Source organism: Tyto alba, unplaced genomic scaffold (assembly GCF_018691265.1).
Source record: "Tyto alba isolate M040663 unplaced genomic scaffold, T.alba_DEE_v4.0 Super-Scaffold_23, whole genome shotgun sequence".
Taxonomy (NCBI): Eukaryota; Metazoa; Chordata; class Aves; order Strigiformes; family Tytonidae; genus Tyto; species Tyto alba.
This window is the reverse complement of record NW_024881297.1, coordinates 21,974,103-21,991,602: the sequence shown is the minus strand read 5'-3', so window position 1 is coordinate 21,991,602 and position 17,500 is coordinate 21,974,103. Positions and strand designations below refer to the sequence as shown.

The following is a 17,500-nucleotide window of genomic DNA, read 5'->3' as shown; positions in this document are numbered from 1 at the left end:
CCCAACTCTCTTGATTTAGCGTAGTTGCTAATGCCAAAATGTACTTCGAGAAGGTGTGCTTCAAAGTGCCTATTATCTCTTTCTTCTGGAATCTACCTATCTTTCCCCATCGGGTTGTTGACAGCATCACAAACTATCATTTCACAGCCCTTCATGGCTGGTCCCATTTCTCCCAGAACATGGAGATATTCAAACTAGCCACCAAGATTCTTTTTGTACCTTCAGCCTAAATTCCCTTCCTATAAGCAACCCATGAAATCCAACTCTACTGTGAGAGTTCAGCTGGATTTCTGAGTATGAAGTCGGCCTTTCCATTCCTCCTGTATACCTTGTACTTTTTATCAGCACTATTACACCTTAGGTGTCTGGAAAGTTGACTTGCTGCCACATCTGAAGGAGGGGGAAATGCTAAGGGCATCACCAGAACTTCCTGAAGTCAAGGGAAGGCTCTGCAAAGCCCCCCCATAAAGGTTCAGCAATTTTGTAGCTTACTCCTAAAGAGCTTTTTACTTCTCTTTAACCTGAGCATCAAGGCCAGCAGTATGAAGGGCATCCAATGCGTCCTCTGCTTGCTTTGACTCTAAAACAGAATATGGCAGGGCATCCACATCTGCTTTCTTGGATTTATTGTTTTTTAAAAAAAAAAAAAAATAAAGAAAGAAAACCTGGCATGGCAGCACTGCAGAATGCTGGTAGCATCGAAGAAGCTAATTAGCAACATTGAACTAGACTTCAGGAGACGAGTCTTAATAAGTGCTACTAAAAATATTACAGTAGTCAGCTCCAGAACAAACACAATCAGTGGCAGACGAGCGAGGAGAGTGATACATACCCATGAGCTGCCATGCTGGAGGTATATTCAGTGGGGAGCAGGAATACAGGCTGCTCATTTCAAAAACGTGGCAGCAAAAAACCAAGCTGGCACATGAAGCATCCAGGACCCCACACCAGACTGGTGACTGCAGCCAGGCCAGAGCAGAGCTGCAGGGAGTAGAAGGTGTTTGCACCACACAGAGCCAGCCTTGAGGAATCAGGTGCACAAATATAATCTAAGATGAGAGTGTAATGCCTTGAGAAGAAGCCTGGCAGGTTATAATCCTGTTTGGGGATGGGAGGAGAGAAGCTGGCAGAGGCAACAGCTCAAAAATGGAACATCTTGGGAGTCCCTTGCTGGGCTAAACCCCCAACCCTGTGCAGACCCTTGTTGCTGCACACAAGCCAGCAAAATCTGCTGGCCAAGGGATAAATGATGCATTTGTCACTAAAAACCATGCATAAAAATCCAACGCTAAAATACTGTCTCTAGCACATGATGCAGTCCCTTCCTCCTGCAAAAAGCAGCCTTGGACATTTTCTACGTGTCACGTCTTGCCCCCTGCCTCTGTCAACATGCTCAGATCCAAAGGGCTAGCACACTCATGGCTGGGTTTGCTTCAAAGTATTTGCATCAGATTGATAAGCTGTGGTGGATGTCAGCATGACAACCCGGTGGTCTCGAACTTAATGAAACAACAATTAATCACAACTCCAGGATGATTCCTCAAGTTGAAGAGTTCGCTGCAGAAGAGGAAAAGCCGCTATTCTTCATATACAGTTAATGCTTTTTTCCCTGTGCAATCACCCCGCTACCTTCAGACGTACATCCCATGCTTGCTGCCAGGAACAGCCGCCTCAGCTTTTCAGACATGTTCTTGGCAAGGTGCATTCCCCCTCCTGGCGTTTGACAGGATTATGAAGTGCCGAAGTCTCTGGCCTCCTTTTGTTTTGAAGTGTGAAAGTGAAGATCCGTTTAAAGAGTTTGTCTCTTGCTGCCCTTCCCCTACTTCAACCATCTTGGCTACCCACCGGCCCAGTCCCCACGCACTCCTGCTCGTGAGCCCACGGGAACAGGACCCCGGTTCATGGATACTGGCTGTGACTTCATGGCATGCAGGTCTTACAGCAGATTCCCACCCGGTTTGCAATGGTAACAACTGACATCCAAAGAGGATACATTAGTATCCTGGCTTATCTCCTGGTTGCATTAGGTCTTGAGCAGTGACTCAAGGAGAAGCAGGGCTCCTCCACCTTCATTTGGTAAGGCTATCTCCTGTTCCATGGTCCTACTGCAAGAAGTACATTTTATTTAGAAGGAGGGAGCAACCACGTATTTATTTGTACTGGAGAGGTACTGAAGATAGTCCTGCTGTGATAACCAAACAGTATTAATATTTATGAAATGCTCCACAAAGGGAGCATTTTGAAGCTGAGGAATCTTGCACTTTTTAGGATTTTTTTTGTGAGAAAGTAGAGGAAAGAACTCAAACTCCAGCTTTCCTGACAAAAAGCAGAAATGCCTAATTTTAGAAAAGTGTCCAGTGGCATGACACTTTTTAATAATTTTTTAATCAAACACTGCTTTACAAAGAGGGAAAATTTAAAACAGGATAAAAATGAAGAGACGGATCAGGCCTTAAAATGGGGAACAAATGCAGTTCTGGATCCCAGCATACCCCAGTTAGGTGAAATATCCTCCTGTCCTTCTGAGCTTAAGGTACCGGCCGGCCAGCAAATGTAGGTTGAGATGTCAGCTTTGTTATAAAAGATGAAGAGTCTCCATGCTGCTTTCTTCACCTCCAAACTTAGACATCTCTTTCTATCTTAAATAGCAAAAAGGGGACTGAAATATTTATAGAATAAATGGGACATGCATATATGGGCAAATATTAGCGGATAAAAGCCAGGGCCCCAGTCATGGTATGTGTTTAGCAGAGGCTGCTGAAAGCAAGCACTGATCTCTCTGAAAACCTCCAGCAACACTGTGCAACCAGCAGCTGTCACTGTAAGCAATGAACAGGAACAGGAATGAGAGAGCTAGGGATGCTCCTAGATGGGAGGAAAGCAACTGGAAAACAAAAGCACAGGAGAAGCCGCAATTAAACACACAGCATCTCCCTAAAAATGGCCCTTGTGCACCAGAAGCCGCTAATCAAAAAGGCTCAGCTGGCCTTTTAAAATGCAGCCTGAATTCAACTTCAGAGATACTAAGCGTGGCTTATCACAATGGGATCTTGAAGCGATGGCAATTCATATCCTGTGCACAAGTGGGATTTAAGATTCAGCAGCCCTTTTGATGCATTTCCCAGGCAAGGATGTAGGGCGTTAAAGGTGGCCAGTGCAGGAAGCCACTTTCAGCTACCTATTAGCACGTGACAGCTTTGAAATGTTCAAGATCCTCTGCCCACTATCCACATTACTCAGCTGTCAGAGGAAAAGCCTCAGATTTATGACGTGAAAATTACATTTTAACGAGGTGTCAAATGTGTTTAAAGTTCTTATTCATCACCATACTGCCACATCTTTTACTCAAGACACAAATGCACTTAATTAGCATATTATAAGGACAGAGGGTTCACCTTATCTGCATTGTAAAGATGCTTTAGGAAAAAAAAAAACAAACCAAACCATCCTTACTGAATAAAGTGGTTGTAATCACATGTCAAGAGAGCATCCCACAATATTTAACAAAATGTGGAGGACAAAAGTTTGACATGCATCCTCCGAGGCTTTTAAAATATCACAGATATAGATGAAGCTTCATATCACATTTGATTACCTGACTGACAGTCCTCACTGTCAATATACAATCTGTGGAAGCCACTTAAGCGCAATAAGGATGTATCAGAAGTCCTATATCATATCCCTGTCTTCCTTATGTATTGTGCATATTTATTTATTAATGTCATACATCTATTAAACACCCCACATTGTAATGCCTGGGTCTCCCGGACATAATTTAAAACATCTCCTTGAAAGTAGGAGGTCTGTATTTTCCGTATCACTAGGAATGGCTGCCAGGACATCCAAGACATGCACTGAGGGAACCTTATCCTTGTTCAAGTCCTTCTCTGGACGTCTTCACTGCTGAGCTCCAGGACAGGCTCTGGTCACTACACCCGGCCTAAATGCTCGGACAGCACACCTCGAGCCACCGCGCGAGAGCTGCTGGCACTGGCATGCAGCATCTCAGGCATTTAAAAGACAAAACTTTCTCCTCCTGGTCTCTCTGCTGCCCAGGAACCCCCTACCTGGTGCTCAGCCAGGAGCCATGACCGCCCAGGAGGGTGCAGAGATGCAAAGCTGGGAAATGCGTGTTTGTATGCACACAGCAACGGGAAGCAGGATAGGAGCACTTTACCTTTTAGGAAAGGAGGATTTGTTGATATTTTCCTGAATTTGTTTATGCAGACTGTATCACAAGTGGGTGATGATTAAAACAGGTAACTCTGGTGAATATTAAGGCTGATTAGGTTGTGGAAAATTTTTCATTCTGTTGATACAGCCTTTCATTTCCTTCTCTGCACATGTCTAGTGGAACATATTAAAAAAAAAAAAAACAAACCTGAACACATTTCTGGGTTCAACTTCTTGAAGAATACGATGGAAAACACTGCTAGAGTTGCAGAGCTAATCTATCAATACAAATTAGCAAACCCAAAAGCAGCTACAAAGAAATAACACAAAAGCTCAGGAGCATTTATGAAGAAGCATCCTCCAAAAAAACTCATTTTAAGGCCAAACAGCTCAAAGAAAATATGCTTAAAAGGCTTTTGGTATCTTCAAGTTCATTTCTTGAAGGTAGATATTAATGACAGGTTTCCTGAGATTTGCAGGCACCAAGGAGTGTTTGCTTTCAGAACTGCTTTTGAAATAAATGAAAACAACAACAGACAAAAGGAAAAAAAAAAAAAAAATGAACAGGGGAAATCCTGAAAATGCAGCTTGTCTCACTTCCGAGAAAAACGAACAATTGGTTTTAATTCAATCAAGAGCCCTGAATTGCTTCTACATCAGTTGAATCCAGATTTTTGCCTCACTTAAGACTTTAGAATATTTTGTCTTCCCTCATACCTTCAGCTGCTACAGAAGCTGAGCACAGAAACTCCAGGTTTTGACACTCATTTACTCCACGGAGTAAAATCACATTTTTTTAAACAGCGGGTGAGAGAAGCTCTGTGACAGTGAAGATCTCAAATATGTTCCAAACCTACATGCACAAACAGACCTTTAATTAAAACTCACAGAAAATGTTTAATCACTGTGAAGAGTGAGAGGATGAGATTCCTGCCTTTCCTATAAGCTAAGCAACTCCTGCCTCCTTCCATTTTCCCTGGACGGTTTGGGAAAATATTGAAAATGTTTGATTCTAAGTGAATGGAGCCAGCAGCACCTGTTTTTTATTTTAGATATCCTTGAAATGTGTGATACCAGATATTTCAAATATGTTTCAAATATGTTACTGGTTATTTAGGTAGCTAAATATATCACTTTTCTTGTTAAGATCAATTTTAGATTTTAAGAGCTCTTCTCCTAAAACGTCACCCTTAATTGTTTTTTAACAACCTATTTCTTCGACCCATCGATTTTACAGTCTTTCTTTTATTTTCTAATTAAGCAGATATTGTTTACATATTTTGCTACTCAAACTGTAACCCTATGGAAAATGGCTGTATTGAACATTGCCTTGCTCTAAGAGAGAAACACTGGTGATTTTGTAATCACCAATCCACTCTGTAAAAAAATAAATAACTAAATAATCAAATATAAACATTGTGAGCCTTCACTGCTGTCCTAGTATTGCGTCGGCTCCTGTTCTGCTCTTCGGTGGAGAAGCTGGATTGAAGCCAGCCATATATTTAGTATTATATATAAAGCAATGCAGCATGAAATTTGGTGCTAACCAGAAAATGTGTTGCACTGAACTTGGAAGAGAAAGAGTCATGCAGACCTGGTCTCCCAGCTCCTCTCTGCAAAAAAACCTGCTGTCAAGCAAGTGTTTGCTCACCTATTCAGTTCAAAATCAGTGCTTCTGTATGACTGACTTGTAAAATAATGTTCCCACTAATCAGGCTGTGCAGGTAATGGAGCAGTAAACTCCCTTTGCAAAGGTATTTTTCTTTGCTTTGAAATGCCTTGGCCCATTCGAGCTGTCTCATCAAGAATTTCACTTGCTGTCAGAGCAGTCCTCTCAAAAGTCCTCTAAACCCATAAAATAGTGAGGTAATGGGATCCTTATGCATTTCTGCCAAAACGGAAATCCCAGCAATTTTCAGAGAAGAGAAATGCATGTAAAATTCAGCTTTGTACCCACATTATAAAGATATCAAAAACTGCATAAAAGGAACTTCAGAGAAGGCTCACCAGATTCCCTCACACCAAATTAACCCTCTCGTGTCCACCACCCAAAGCCAAAAACTCCTTCAAACTTTCCACCTGAGGCACTGGGGAACTTTATTCTCCAAACATGAGTGAAATTAAAGGGGCTTCAAACCAGAGTGACACAAGGACAAATCAAATCCTTGTACCTCACAGACTTTCAGCCCTCTGCAAGGTTTTCACCTGCTCTCCCATCTCACCAGCTTTGACTGGTAAAAAGGGGAGAACCATTTCCTTTTTACAGGAAAGTACAAAATCTCTGTTTTCCACTGATTATGGTTTTTTCTTGTTTGCTTTTTTATTAAAGATGCTATTACTGACAATGGTCACTATGTGAAAAAGCAGCAGCAGGGACTCTCCTGGAATACCTGGAAATAATTCATTGAAAAGGAGAGAACCTGTGAAATAGAAGGGATGCAATTGATTTTCACTCCTTGGGGATAACCAATAGCTCACAATTTGCTCTGCTTCACTCCATCACTCAGAAAGTACATGCTCATCATTAAGTTGGGAGAATGAGAAGTATTACTTCACTTTTTGCTCATCTGAGATCTTGCAGAGGTCATCACTGAAAATGTCCCTGTTCCTCTCTTAACAGTCACTCGGTTTTGTTCATCTGCCTCTTCGATATTTCCTTCTCCTCTTCCTTGCATTTTTGTATAAAAATGAGAAATTTACTGCCATTTTACTACTTTTATTCTACCCCTCCCCAGATTTTCATATCCACAGTTTCTTTCAGCATCTCTTGATCCATTTTTTATCTGGATAACAAGCTGCACACAGGAAAAGAAAAAGAAAAGCTCTGCAACAGAAACCTCTAGACTTCTCTTTTGCAATCTGAAGCCCTGAATCCCCTCAACCGCTTCCGTTTCTTATTAACAAAAAATAATGTTTTGGGAATAGCCATGTTATGAATCAAATAGTTTATGGTCCAAACTATATTAATTCTGCCTTTCCTCTTACTTTTTCAGCCTTTCTGATGTGCACAGTCCACCACAGGAACTACCTGATAACTATGACTACATCGTGTATAGCAGTAACCATTTGAAAATGATTGAGCAAACACTGGAAATTCTTGCACCATCATATGAGTTTTACCACAATCTAGGCTCAATCATGTCACTAATAAAGTGTCAACTGTGAACATAATACTTGCAAAGGATGAAGAAATTAGTAAACTTAAGGTAATATAACCCAACTGAGTAATTACCAGCGTAATTTCTACCTGGAAAAAAGGCAGAAAAGCTGGGAATCCTCTGCAGGCCAGATGTTCCTCTCTTAGAGTAAGTATAGTAAATCACAGTAAGTCATGAAATGGTTTAAAAGAAGAGCAACTTTAAAGAAAAGAAACTAACATTTTGGAGGATTTCGTTGTCAATTTTCCTCCTGATTCAAGACACACACTTGTGGGTGTATGCTCACGTTTGCAATTAGCAGCAGCTTCCCTAAACAGCACAAACTCCCTCAGCTTAATGGAACGGAGTCATTTAAACTGGCTGGCAGTTTTCCCCCTGCTGTTTGCAGTGACAGCATCTTCCATGCTTTGTTTTGCCAAAATTCCTGCAGAAGGGAAGATGATCTGACATACAGAGGAAAATTCAATTAAGGAGAAAAGAGTGCTATCCCTATGACGTGAACAATAACATGGACATTTGGAGATTCTTTCAGGTTAGTTATGGGTAGCACACTCCTTTCTCCATTTCATTTCAAACTAAGATTAAAAAAAAAAATGTATTTGGCATGTATTAATGTCTTAATATCCATCATAGGTCTTGTGGTGGGACTTAATTTACAGAAACACAGGCAGATCAGTAAGACAGGAGTGTACTTAAATTTTACACCCTATTTGCAAGAAAAATAGCCCGATTCAGATTTTGGCTCAGTATTGAAACCCTTACCTGCTCTGCTGTCCAGCGGGCCAAAATCCAAGGAATATTTCACGACGTGATAATTGTTCCATACATAAAGAAGGTTGTCCCGGGGATTATAATCCACAGCAGCAATGTACTGGTAGGAGTTTGGAAAGGGCACATCCACCATGCTATCCTTGCTTTGGTCAGTGTTATAGATGTAGTCTATTTTATTCCCTGTGGCTTCATTGTCATCATCTTCATACACAGACTTCACCACATATAAAATCCCACAGATCATGAAGGCGTTAGAAGCTGACCTCTTGTCATAGGCAGTATCCCATGTCCCTTCAATCCTTAACGTGTAAGGGTTTAACTGGCTAATGACTATTTTGCCATTATTTTGTTCTGTTGCATAGATTACCCACAGCCCGTTCTCATCCACAGCCAGGTCTATATCAGACTTGCCTCCCCAGCGGTAGGGAGAGGTGTCATGGTAGTTTGCATTAGCTATGATAGCCTCCCCGCTTTTTATCCTTGTCCGCAAGTCAAACTTGACTATGTTCCTGGTTCGTTCCTTGTTAAAGAACAAAGCCCCATCGTACACCACGAACCCCGTGCCATCCACCCGGTGCGGGAGTTTGTAAGTTGTGGTTGGCCTCCCAGCAATGAAGTCGTCCTTGGAGGAGTACTCCGTCAGTGTGTCCGTCCGGTATGGCGTCCAGGGCATGTAGTAGATCTTGTCAGATGCCTGCAGGGGGTCCTTGCACCAGGCACCAGACTGGTGGTCAGATTCGAATAAGTGTTCGCTCTGGTATACTCCTTTCAGCAGTCCAGGGCAAAGAAAAACTGTCGGAGGGGAAAAGAATTTAAAACAAAAAAAAAAAAACAAAGTTAATGACAGCCTGGAGGTGGTTGGCCCAATCATCTCAACAGCTTCTAGTTCTGGAGCAGAGCACACTCGAGATCGGAGGAAACCTAAGAGCAATGCCTTGTAGCTGGAGATTAGCATCCCCGCTGGCCATGTTTCTAGAACAAGATTTGCTCCACCGAACAGATTTTTGTGTTTTGTTTTGGTTTTTTATTATTATTTTTTTTTCCCCCCTGCTTTTTCTATCAACTGTGGCTCATTTCCTTATTGCTTTTCAAATCTATTTTTACAGGTGTACTTACTTGGACCAATACCCTTTGGAAACTCTGAAATGAATATGTACCCCCAAAGGATTTCTGGGTTTGTATTTCCAGATTATATTCTGCAATGAATCTGTACCTACTAGGTGAAGGGGTAGACTCCCAGGGAATTGATCCACATATTTATTTGAACAGCCCACAGAAGAGTGGCCTAGAAATGGAAATAAGAGAAAGAAATTCCCATCCTTACAGCCCAAGCAATATTAAATATTTAAAGGGTACCAATAGCAAAGCAGAGGCAAATCCCTTAGCAACTCAGAAGAGTGTTTAAAGCAAAGGGAGCTGGGAGGAACACCCGTCTACAGATCTGTAGTATAACTAGAAATGAAGCTTTCAAAGCTGCTACAGGACACACAAAACATGCAGTCCACACAATTAAAAACGAATGATGTATGGATGCTGAAAGGAAAAGACAAGGAAGGAAGGAAGGAAGGAAGAAAGGAAAGAAGGAAGGGAAAGAATAAAGTTCACTGGAGAGGAACCCAAGGTCTAGATTTTAATCAGTTAAAAAATGTCCTGTTAAATATAGTAGTAATTCAAACTTAAAAACATATACCTTCTATTGTTACATGAGAGGAGCACAGAGGAGTGATTTGACTAACCAGGGTGCTTTGCTGCTCAGACTTCGGGGGGCACTGAGAGGGGTCAGGGCATGCCCAGCACCTGGGAGGAGGCTTGTCCGGCGCCTGGCTGACCTTGGCATCGCAGGAATGCCAACGCCAACAGGCTGGCCGGGGAAGCAAAAGAGGGATGCTGCACAGCAAAACTGCCTCGCTTGGCCCTCGTCATCCCTCGTAGCACCCCCGTGACCTGGAGGTGCTGCACACAGCAGGAGGGTATTTGTTATTTGGAATGCTGATCTCCGTGTGTAGCACAATAACCATGATGATGGGATGGGCAGCAGGGAGGTGTGATGAGGTATCCCACCACACGCTTCTGGCGGTGCGGGGCTGGTACACGGGATCCCGTGTTCGTGCTCCCTGCTTGGAGGATAACCAATTATTTTTGGAAATGAAGAAATTGGTAATATCCTCTAGAGAGTGAGACAGGAGGAAAATCAGATTTAATAACTGGTGTAAAAGTATATTGCTCTATTAGAGTCTAAGTAACCACCCAGAGTTGCTGATAAAGGGGTGCTGTTTCCAAGAGGCTTTTATTGCATAATTAGATATACTTATGCACATAAGCATGTATGCACACTTTCAAAATTCTCTGGGGCAGGAGAAGAGTAAGTTATCTAAACCTTTGAATAGAAATTTAATGAAAAAAAGTGGCACTGGTAAAAACTTTTCAGAAAAAATGAGTTATCTGTTGAAGTTGAGCAGCAGAGATACTAAATAAACTTTAACAAAAAGTAGTGAGAATTAATGACAAAGTATTTCAACTAAAACGTTAAACTGTTAAATAACTTAGCCTATACATAAGTAATATATATATAATTTGAAAGGTATTTAATTACCTTTTTGTTCCACTTCTATTGTAGAGAGAGAGGTAAAGAGAGAAAGGAGAAAAGAGAATAGATTAATGGTACTGTATTGGCCAGGTACTTTTCTTTACCTCTTTCAAATGAAAAGGAAGCTTTATTAATTTACTTCAGTATGTGAACATTTTTTTTTTTTATATATATATATATAAAGCCTTTCCTCTGAAATACACTGGATAATATGCAGACAAGCTGAACAAAATACAGATACATTTCAACTTTACAAAAATCTTTAAGAAGAAAAAAAACAACCAACACTTGGGACATACCAAGCCCCCTGAATGATTTGAGATACCTCAGCAGCAGCAGCCTTGGACTAGTTTCACAGAGCAAAATGAAATACCCATACACTGAAATATGACTGACACAGATTTATGTATAGAATAAAAACTGCAGGGAGAAACTTTATAGAATAGACATCTTCATATATTTCGCCAAAATCCTGTAAAACAGAGAACCCTACTTTAAGCAGGAAAATATTCCCTTATGACATGAATAGAGAACTTAGAAGAATCAAATGAAGCACATCAGTGGATGTTCGCAGAGTCCTGTCCCATGTGTCGAAGAAACGAGCTTTAGTAGGATTTGGGAAAAAAAAAAAAAAAAAAAAAATTAAAATATTGTAATATATGATTTATAAGGTCCTGAAGACTTATAGTGTTAATGAGTTACAAATATCTAAGCACTGTTTAAAAAGCCCAACCCAGAACTTAGTGGATATTTTTATATGAATTATTCACCATGCACAATAATGCTGCTGAAGATGCTGTGTCCCCTCAGACAAAGCCCCTTGCAGTCAGAATAAATAAATGCAGTGCACTTATGAATTGCTAAATGCTCAGTACCAGTTTCTATAGCTAACAACCTCCTGCAGGAGGCTTTGGGGGCCCTCACCCAAAAGGGCTGTTGTACACACCCCTTCTTCTTCCAACATGGTGGGGCCTCAAACAGGTTTCTGCACCCCCAGCCCTGGGGTTTGCTGGTTCTGCGGGGCCTCTTCCCTGAAGGTGTAGGAGAAGACAGGCCTCATAAAGTATCACTGAGGGAGAAGTAAGAACTTGCCAGTGAAACAGTATGGTTTTGACAGCTGAGAGATCTCTGTTCAGAGAAGCGAGACAGGAATGCAAAGGTATGCACGCGCGCTTTGTTTTTGCTTGCTCAGAGTTCACTCCGGCCCCTTCCAGACCGAGTCACTTGCCAAACGACTGTCCTCCAGTGCTGGGGTTGCAAACCCCTTTGCATTCTAAAGTCTCATTCATTTGGATGGGAAACTGCAGGCTCACTGGAAGAACGATTTCAGGGTAAGACTGCAAATGCATCGGCTAGACATGTGGATCTGCACTTTGCCATATGGGGAGGTGTACATCCAGAGCCAACTGCAGCTCCCAACATGAATGGTTCCAAACTTAAACAGCCTTTTTTTTTTTTTTTTTTTTTTTTACCTGGGCTTTGATTTAGGCTCCTTCTACCTCCTAACAGGTTAAGGTTAAAGGCAAATGTTTTCACCATGTGGCTGTCAGGGCTCTAGAGAGCAGAGACGACACATTTCAGTGCAAGCACCTGGTTTTGCAAGGGAAAGAGCCAGCATCATTAAAAGGCACCAGACCCAGCAACTGGAGAAACCTGCACAGCAATTGCTCTCTCTGTCCCAGGCTGTGGCTGGCCACAGTTAAGTAAGGTATTCAGAAAAACATTAAATGTCCACGGCAAAAGAAAGCAAGCAACATGACAGATCTCCAAATGTATGGCTTCACGCTGATTCTTCTGGCTGATGGTATACTGTACCTCTGGCAGCATAGAAGGTAGTAATTTACATTTCCAAACAAGCAAAAGCTTTTGTAATGAACTCGAGCAACTGTGTGATATTGTAAAGCAGGAAGAGAGAGGCTTCTGCAGGAGATAATATATTCATGACCAGCTGAGCTGAGTGACCTGAAGCATTGATTACCCTTATCCTGAATAGCTCGTATGTGTTATTAGTGGTCTGTGCCATATCCAACTCTCTTATAATTCCAGACACGGTACGTGTTTTGGTGACCTCCTGCATGTTGCTTTCCACTGTATCCCAAATACGTATTTTCCTCCTGCTGATTTAAGACTTAATGCTTTTGAATTTTAGTAATTACTCAGCTTATATTGGGATGTCATATTATTTGAACAGGTTGCATGGGAAGCTAGGAGGTTTTAGCTCATTGAGCAATATTAAAAGGAAAGGTCTAATTAGGGTCTGATTATCCGTTCAATTATGCAACATATTACTGCAAAACTGTCTTTACAAAGTATCAGAAGGATTTTTAAAATTTTGCCCGTTTACAGACAATTTTACATCTCTGCAATGCCTGTTCCAGTCCATACAATTTAAATACTGCTTACAGCACAGGAGGCACCTTACAGGGATCTACAGAAAAGGCACATATACACAGTTCTTCCTCTTACAGTGAGATCTCCGTTCCTGCTAGTGCTGCATTGGAGCGGAACAAGGGTATTTCACCTCAATTTCCTACACTGTTTGCAGGCCAGTGCCATTGGCTTCAACAGTGCCAGAGGCCCAAAGAAAATCAAGAACCGCTTGCCAGGTCTGAGGGGAGCTACAAACAAGACTTCCCATGTACCCTGATTTTCTCCCATTTCTTCAACGGAAGAAAAACCGAGGCTGATGTGCGATCATTGGCTGCTACAGCCTGTCCCTGCTGCGCCTGGAGCCAAGCGATCAGGCAGATTCCTACCACCCATTCAGAGAAATTGCACAAACAAATTAATTAAATGCTCTTAGTACTGCTGGGTTGAGGATCTGAAAATACACTCTTAATTTCTGGCACAGTTAACACTTGAACAACATTAACTGCTCATTTTCTTACCACCACGTTGAGTTGCACTCAACTATTTAAGGCACAAGCATGCAGTGGCAGAGTCCTGTAGAGAGCTCTCTCCCTGGCACTGCTTCAAACCCACAACAGGAGCACTAAACTCCTGAAAAAAAATTATCGGAGTAGGGGGCATGTTAAAAGGCAAATACAAAAGTAAGTAAAAAGTTGTGCTCTGTATTTTGCCAGCTGATTTTTTTTTCAGGACTGATGTTTAATAGCAGAATAAGTGACATCTACTACCTGTTCCTGTCCTTCACAGGTCAAACTGATTTAATATGCAGAGACTCAATGTTAAACACATAGTTAATGATAAAATAGAACTAAAAAACCAGGTTTTTAAGGCTGACCTCAGTAGCACAAGATGCAGTGTCTCAGCCACGCTGAGGGTGCTTCATGCTAGATGTGGGTAACTGCTGCATCTTGCCTCCACCAACCAGCTTGACCAGATGTGTGGGAGGTGAAGCTGAAAGAAGGTCATGGCACTAGGGAACCAACTAGGGAGAAACATCCCCAGCAGGCACAGCACTGGCCTCGTGCCCTGCCCCGACAGATGACCCATGGTGCAAGACGGTGACCATCACATAGCTGACTCACCACTTGGCTCTGAGCCCTGTTGCGCTGGGCTCGAGTATTGAGCTCCCTCTAACAATAAAACAAAATCTCGAAGGTGCCTTGCACCAGGGCTCCTCATATGAGGGTAGTCTGGGATCTACGGCCCTTTCTTTCTTTCCTTCTCTAACCCCTAGACTCCAAGCTGCTTGGCCAGCCTTGTGCTAACAGCAAAGCACCCTCAACCTCTGACTTGAGGGCTTCCCTGTAGCACCCACAGAGAGCTCCCCCAATTTATGTGTTTCTCCCCAACACGCACACCCCATCCGTGGGTTTTAGGTTGAAAAGGAACATGTTTGGGAAGCAGCAAGCCTAGCAAGGCACCCCAAAGCGCACCCATGTAGAGCCTGCTTGGAGATGAAGGTGCTCTTTTTTGAAAACATGACCAGGTGCTGGAGTCTCAGTGTTCCTCTACTAAAAGAAGGTTAAAGTAAAAAAAAAAAAAGAGACATGTTCTAAATTCAGGGCACCAAAACAGATGTCGATAACAGACTTCCTTTTAGCTACCACAATAGAAAACAGTAGTCTCAGCAACGAGCCAATACACAGGCAAGGGTGGCATCAGATTCACAGCACATCCAGCGCAGTGGATCATTGATGGCACGACCCCATAGTCAGTGCTAGAGAAACTATGTCCTCTAGGATGCAGGAAAATCTGATGTTGGGTAGGATGTATTCACAGTCACACTAACAGTACTAGGGCACATGAGGTCCTGAGCAGTTTCTTCCCAACATCTAAAATTTAAGAAAGCGTTTGAGGTCCCCAAGGAAATGCAGCAGTTGACAGGTCAGAGGTAACATTAGACTGGGGCACAGATACTGCAGGACAGTCATCAGCTTCTTGCTTGTCCCTCTGGTTCCCCATCCCAGCACCCAGCCAGCGAGGCTGAAGGGGACCACACCTATAGGGGTTTCAAACCCATAGTTCTCTACCATTGGGAAGTGCAGGTGGTACATAGACAGATCCTGATGGGGAAGCACAGTCGGAGGAAGGCTGAACTCCGTAGCAGCAGATCTAAAATGTCTAAACTCAGCATATGAAAATATGAAAATATTAAAATACTATTCTTTTTTAATTTGTACTTAAAACACACTCAAACCCACACATACGGTTTGCCAGAAGAACAGTTAGAGAGCTAGCTCAGCATTTATATGAAACGAGCTGTGTTGGCAACTGGAAGTTCAAAACGCTGCAGAAGTACCCATCTCTACTTCGTTTTCTTCTCCTGACACATAATTAAAATGACAAAAAAGACCACATAGCCAAGCTCAGTACTCACTCCGTGCAGCACAGACACAAAACAAAGCACGTGCCACCGATCCTCTCATCTACCCTCTCCTTCTAGGAAAGCCTGGAGTCCCACTGTAGTGCAGATGAGTGGTTGCTGGACCCTGAACACACTAATAACAGGAACGCAGTCACACCCACTGCAGCAAGATGTAGCCAGCAGAAGGACAGATGACATTTGCCTTTAGGTAAAGGAAAAGCAACAGCAATACAGTGGTCTTGGGTCTCAGTCCCTTCAGTGCAACTGTCCTTGCTACCAAAGATACGGTGACCAGCTTCCGTTCCCAACCTCTACACCAAGCTGCCCCCAAGCCAAAATTTAACTCCGGTCTCATTAATCCCGGTGAAGCACTCATTTTACGAGCTTTTAATGTGAAAAGTTTTAACATGCAACAGGGGAATCCCTCTTGGGTCTTGGCTGAGGAACAAGAACAGAGGATGGACACATTAGGTTTTCTAAGACTACTTTGCAAATACATACTGTTGCTCTCTTCCCATTTTTGCCACCTAATCCCGCTTTACTATGATTTTTAATTCAGTTTTTTTTTTTTTTGTTTTTGTTTTTTTGTTTTTTTTTTTTGGTGTGTGTTGTTGTTGTTGTTTTTGTTGTTTGTTTGTTTGTTTTTTTTCCCTTCAACATGACAGGTTTTCTAGAAATCATTTTCCTTCCTTTTCAGAGCAAGAACGATGTCAGCTTCCTTTGGCAAAGTACAGTAAATATATACGTAAAATTGCACTTTGTGCCCCACCACTGCTTTACCTGGGGGATCTTCACTTATGCCAATGGCAAGTGCATACATACCTTTAAATGGGGAACAGACCCCATTAACATCACCTGGCTTTGCAGTCCAAGAGTAACTTGACACCTGAATGTAAAGCACTCAGACTTTCATTCTCTAGCCAGAGGAATGAAGAAATTATTCTTATCAATTATATTGCCATGAATTAACTTTCTCATGGCTGCCAATTTCTGTTACGAAAGAACCACATGTAATTTCAAGCCTCTCCATGGCAGTTCTCCACCAGACCAAAACTATTCTGCAAGCTAAGTTTTAAAGTTTGTTTAGGCTTAAATGATTATAATGGCGGGGCCCATTATAATGGTGTAACATTTATATTTCCAAGAAAATTTAAGGTTTCAGTAAACACAGTACTTTCTTCTTGACTGTACATACCTGTGTGTGCCCATTATACTCCCTCCTATAAGACTGGGGAAAAAAAATATCTTGATTTATTGCAGTAGAGAAATGCTTGCCTTTTACAGCAAATTAAGTGCTAATCCTTTATTTAATAAAAGGGAGGAATAATCTCACTTGCTCCATTTCCAAATTACATTTTTCATATAATACCCAGGCATCAGTGAACGAAGGTGCTCTACAAATACCTTGTGTTACAATGGCTTCATGTAACACATTCCCAAAATTATCACCTCCTAATTAATTCTGCCTTGAAGTACAGAGATTGGAAATGTCAATAATCCATAAATGCTTTCACAAACCACAACCTAAATTAGATCCTTAAATATGGTGTCTATAGATTTGCAGAAATCAAAGCTGTCGTTTTCCGTAAGTGGATTTTTTTTCCCCTTAGATTTCCATTCATCTGATAAATTTGTGAAACCTTTCAAACCATTAATTTGGGCTTCCTTAAAATGTCAGTGCTTTCAGTCTGCTTTTTAATACATAATAACTAAATTTAATAGATGTTCACTAAAATAATACTAAGAATTATTAATGTTAAAACACCCGTCAGTGTAACGTACAGTCACCAGGACCCAGGAAAGCACTAATATACATTAACTCTTGTCCACTAGAGGTTTCTGTGAGATGAAAAAAGTCACAGGTTCCTGCAGAATTGCCTTGTGTATTATAGATCAAACTTCGGGATATTTTGGGAGAAAAACATCTTTTTGTTCAACATTCATATACAATGAGTGACAGGCATCAGAGGACTGAGCCCGCAAATGGACTCTCCCCCAAAACCAAGAAGTAGCAAATGCTTTTCCATGGCACTGTTC

At 41.8% G+C, this 17,500-nt stretch overlaps 1 protein-coding gene across 27 annotated transcripts in view; it reads right to left on the bottom strand.

Annotated features, from left to right (window-relative positions):
• ADGRL3 (adhesion G protein-coupled receptor L3) overlaps window positions 1–17,500 on the bottom strand; it is a 520,467-nt gene that overhangs the window by 172,332 nt on the left and 330,635 nt on the right. For 23 of the 27 annotated variants that reach the window (XM_042796493.1, XM_042796492.1, XM_042796513.1 and 20 more), the window contains 2 exons: window positions 10,696–10,710; window positions 8,094–8,894 (listed from right to left, as the gene is read on the bottom strand). In XM_042796493.1, the coding sequence (XP_042652427.1) occupies window positions 8,094–8,894; window positions 10,696–10,710 (816 nt within the window). The remainder of the gene's footprint in view (window positions 1–8,093; window positions 8,895–10,695; window positions 10,711–17,500) is intronic. The other 4 variants (XM_042796511.1, XM_042796495.1, XM_042796509.1 and 1 more) reach the window with 1 other exon arrangement.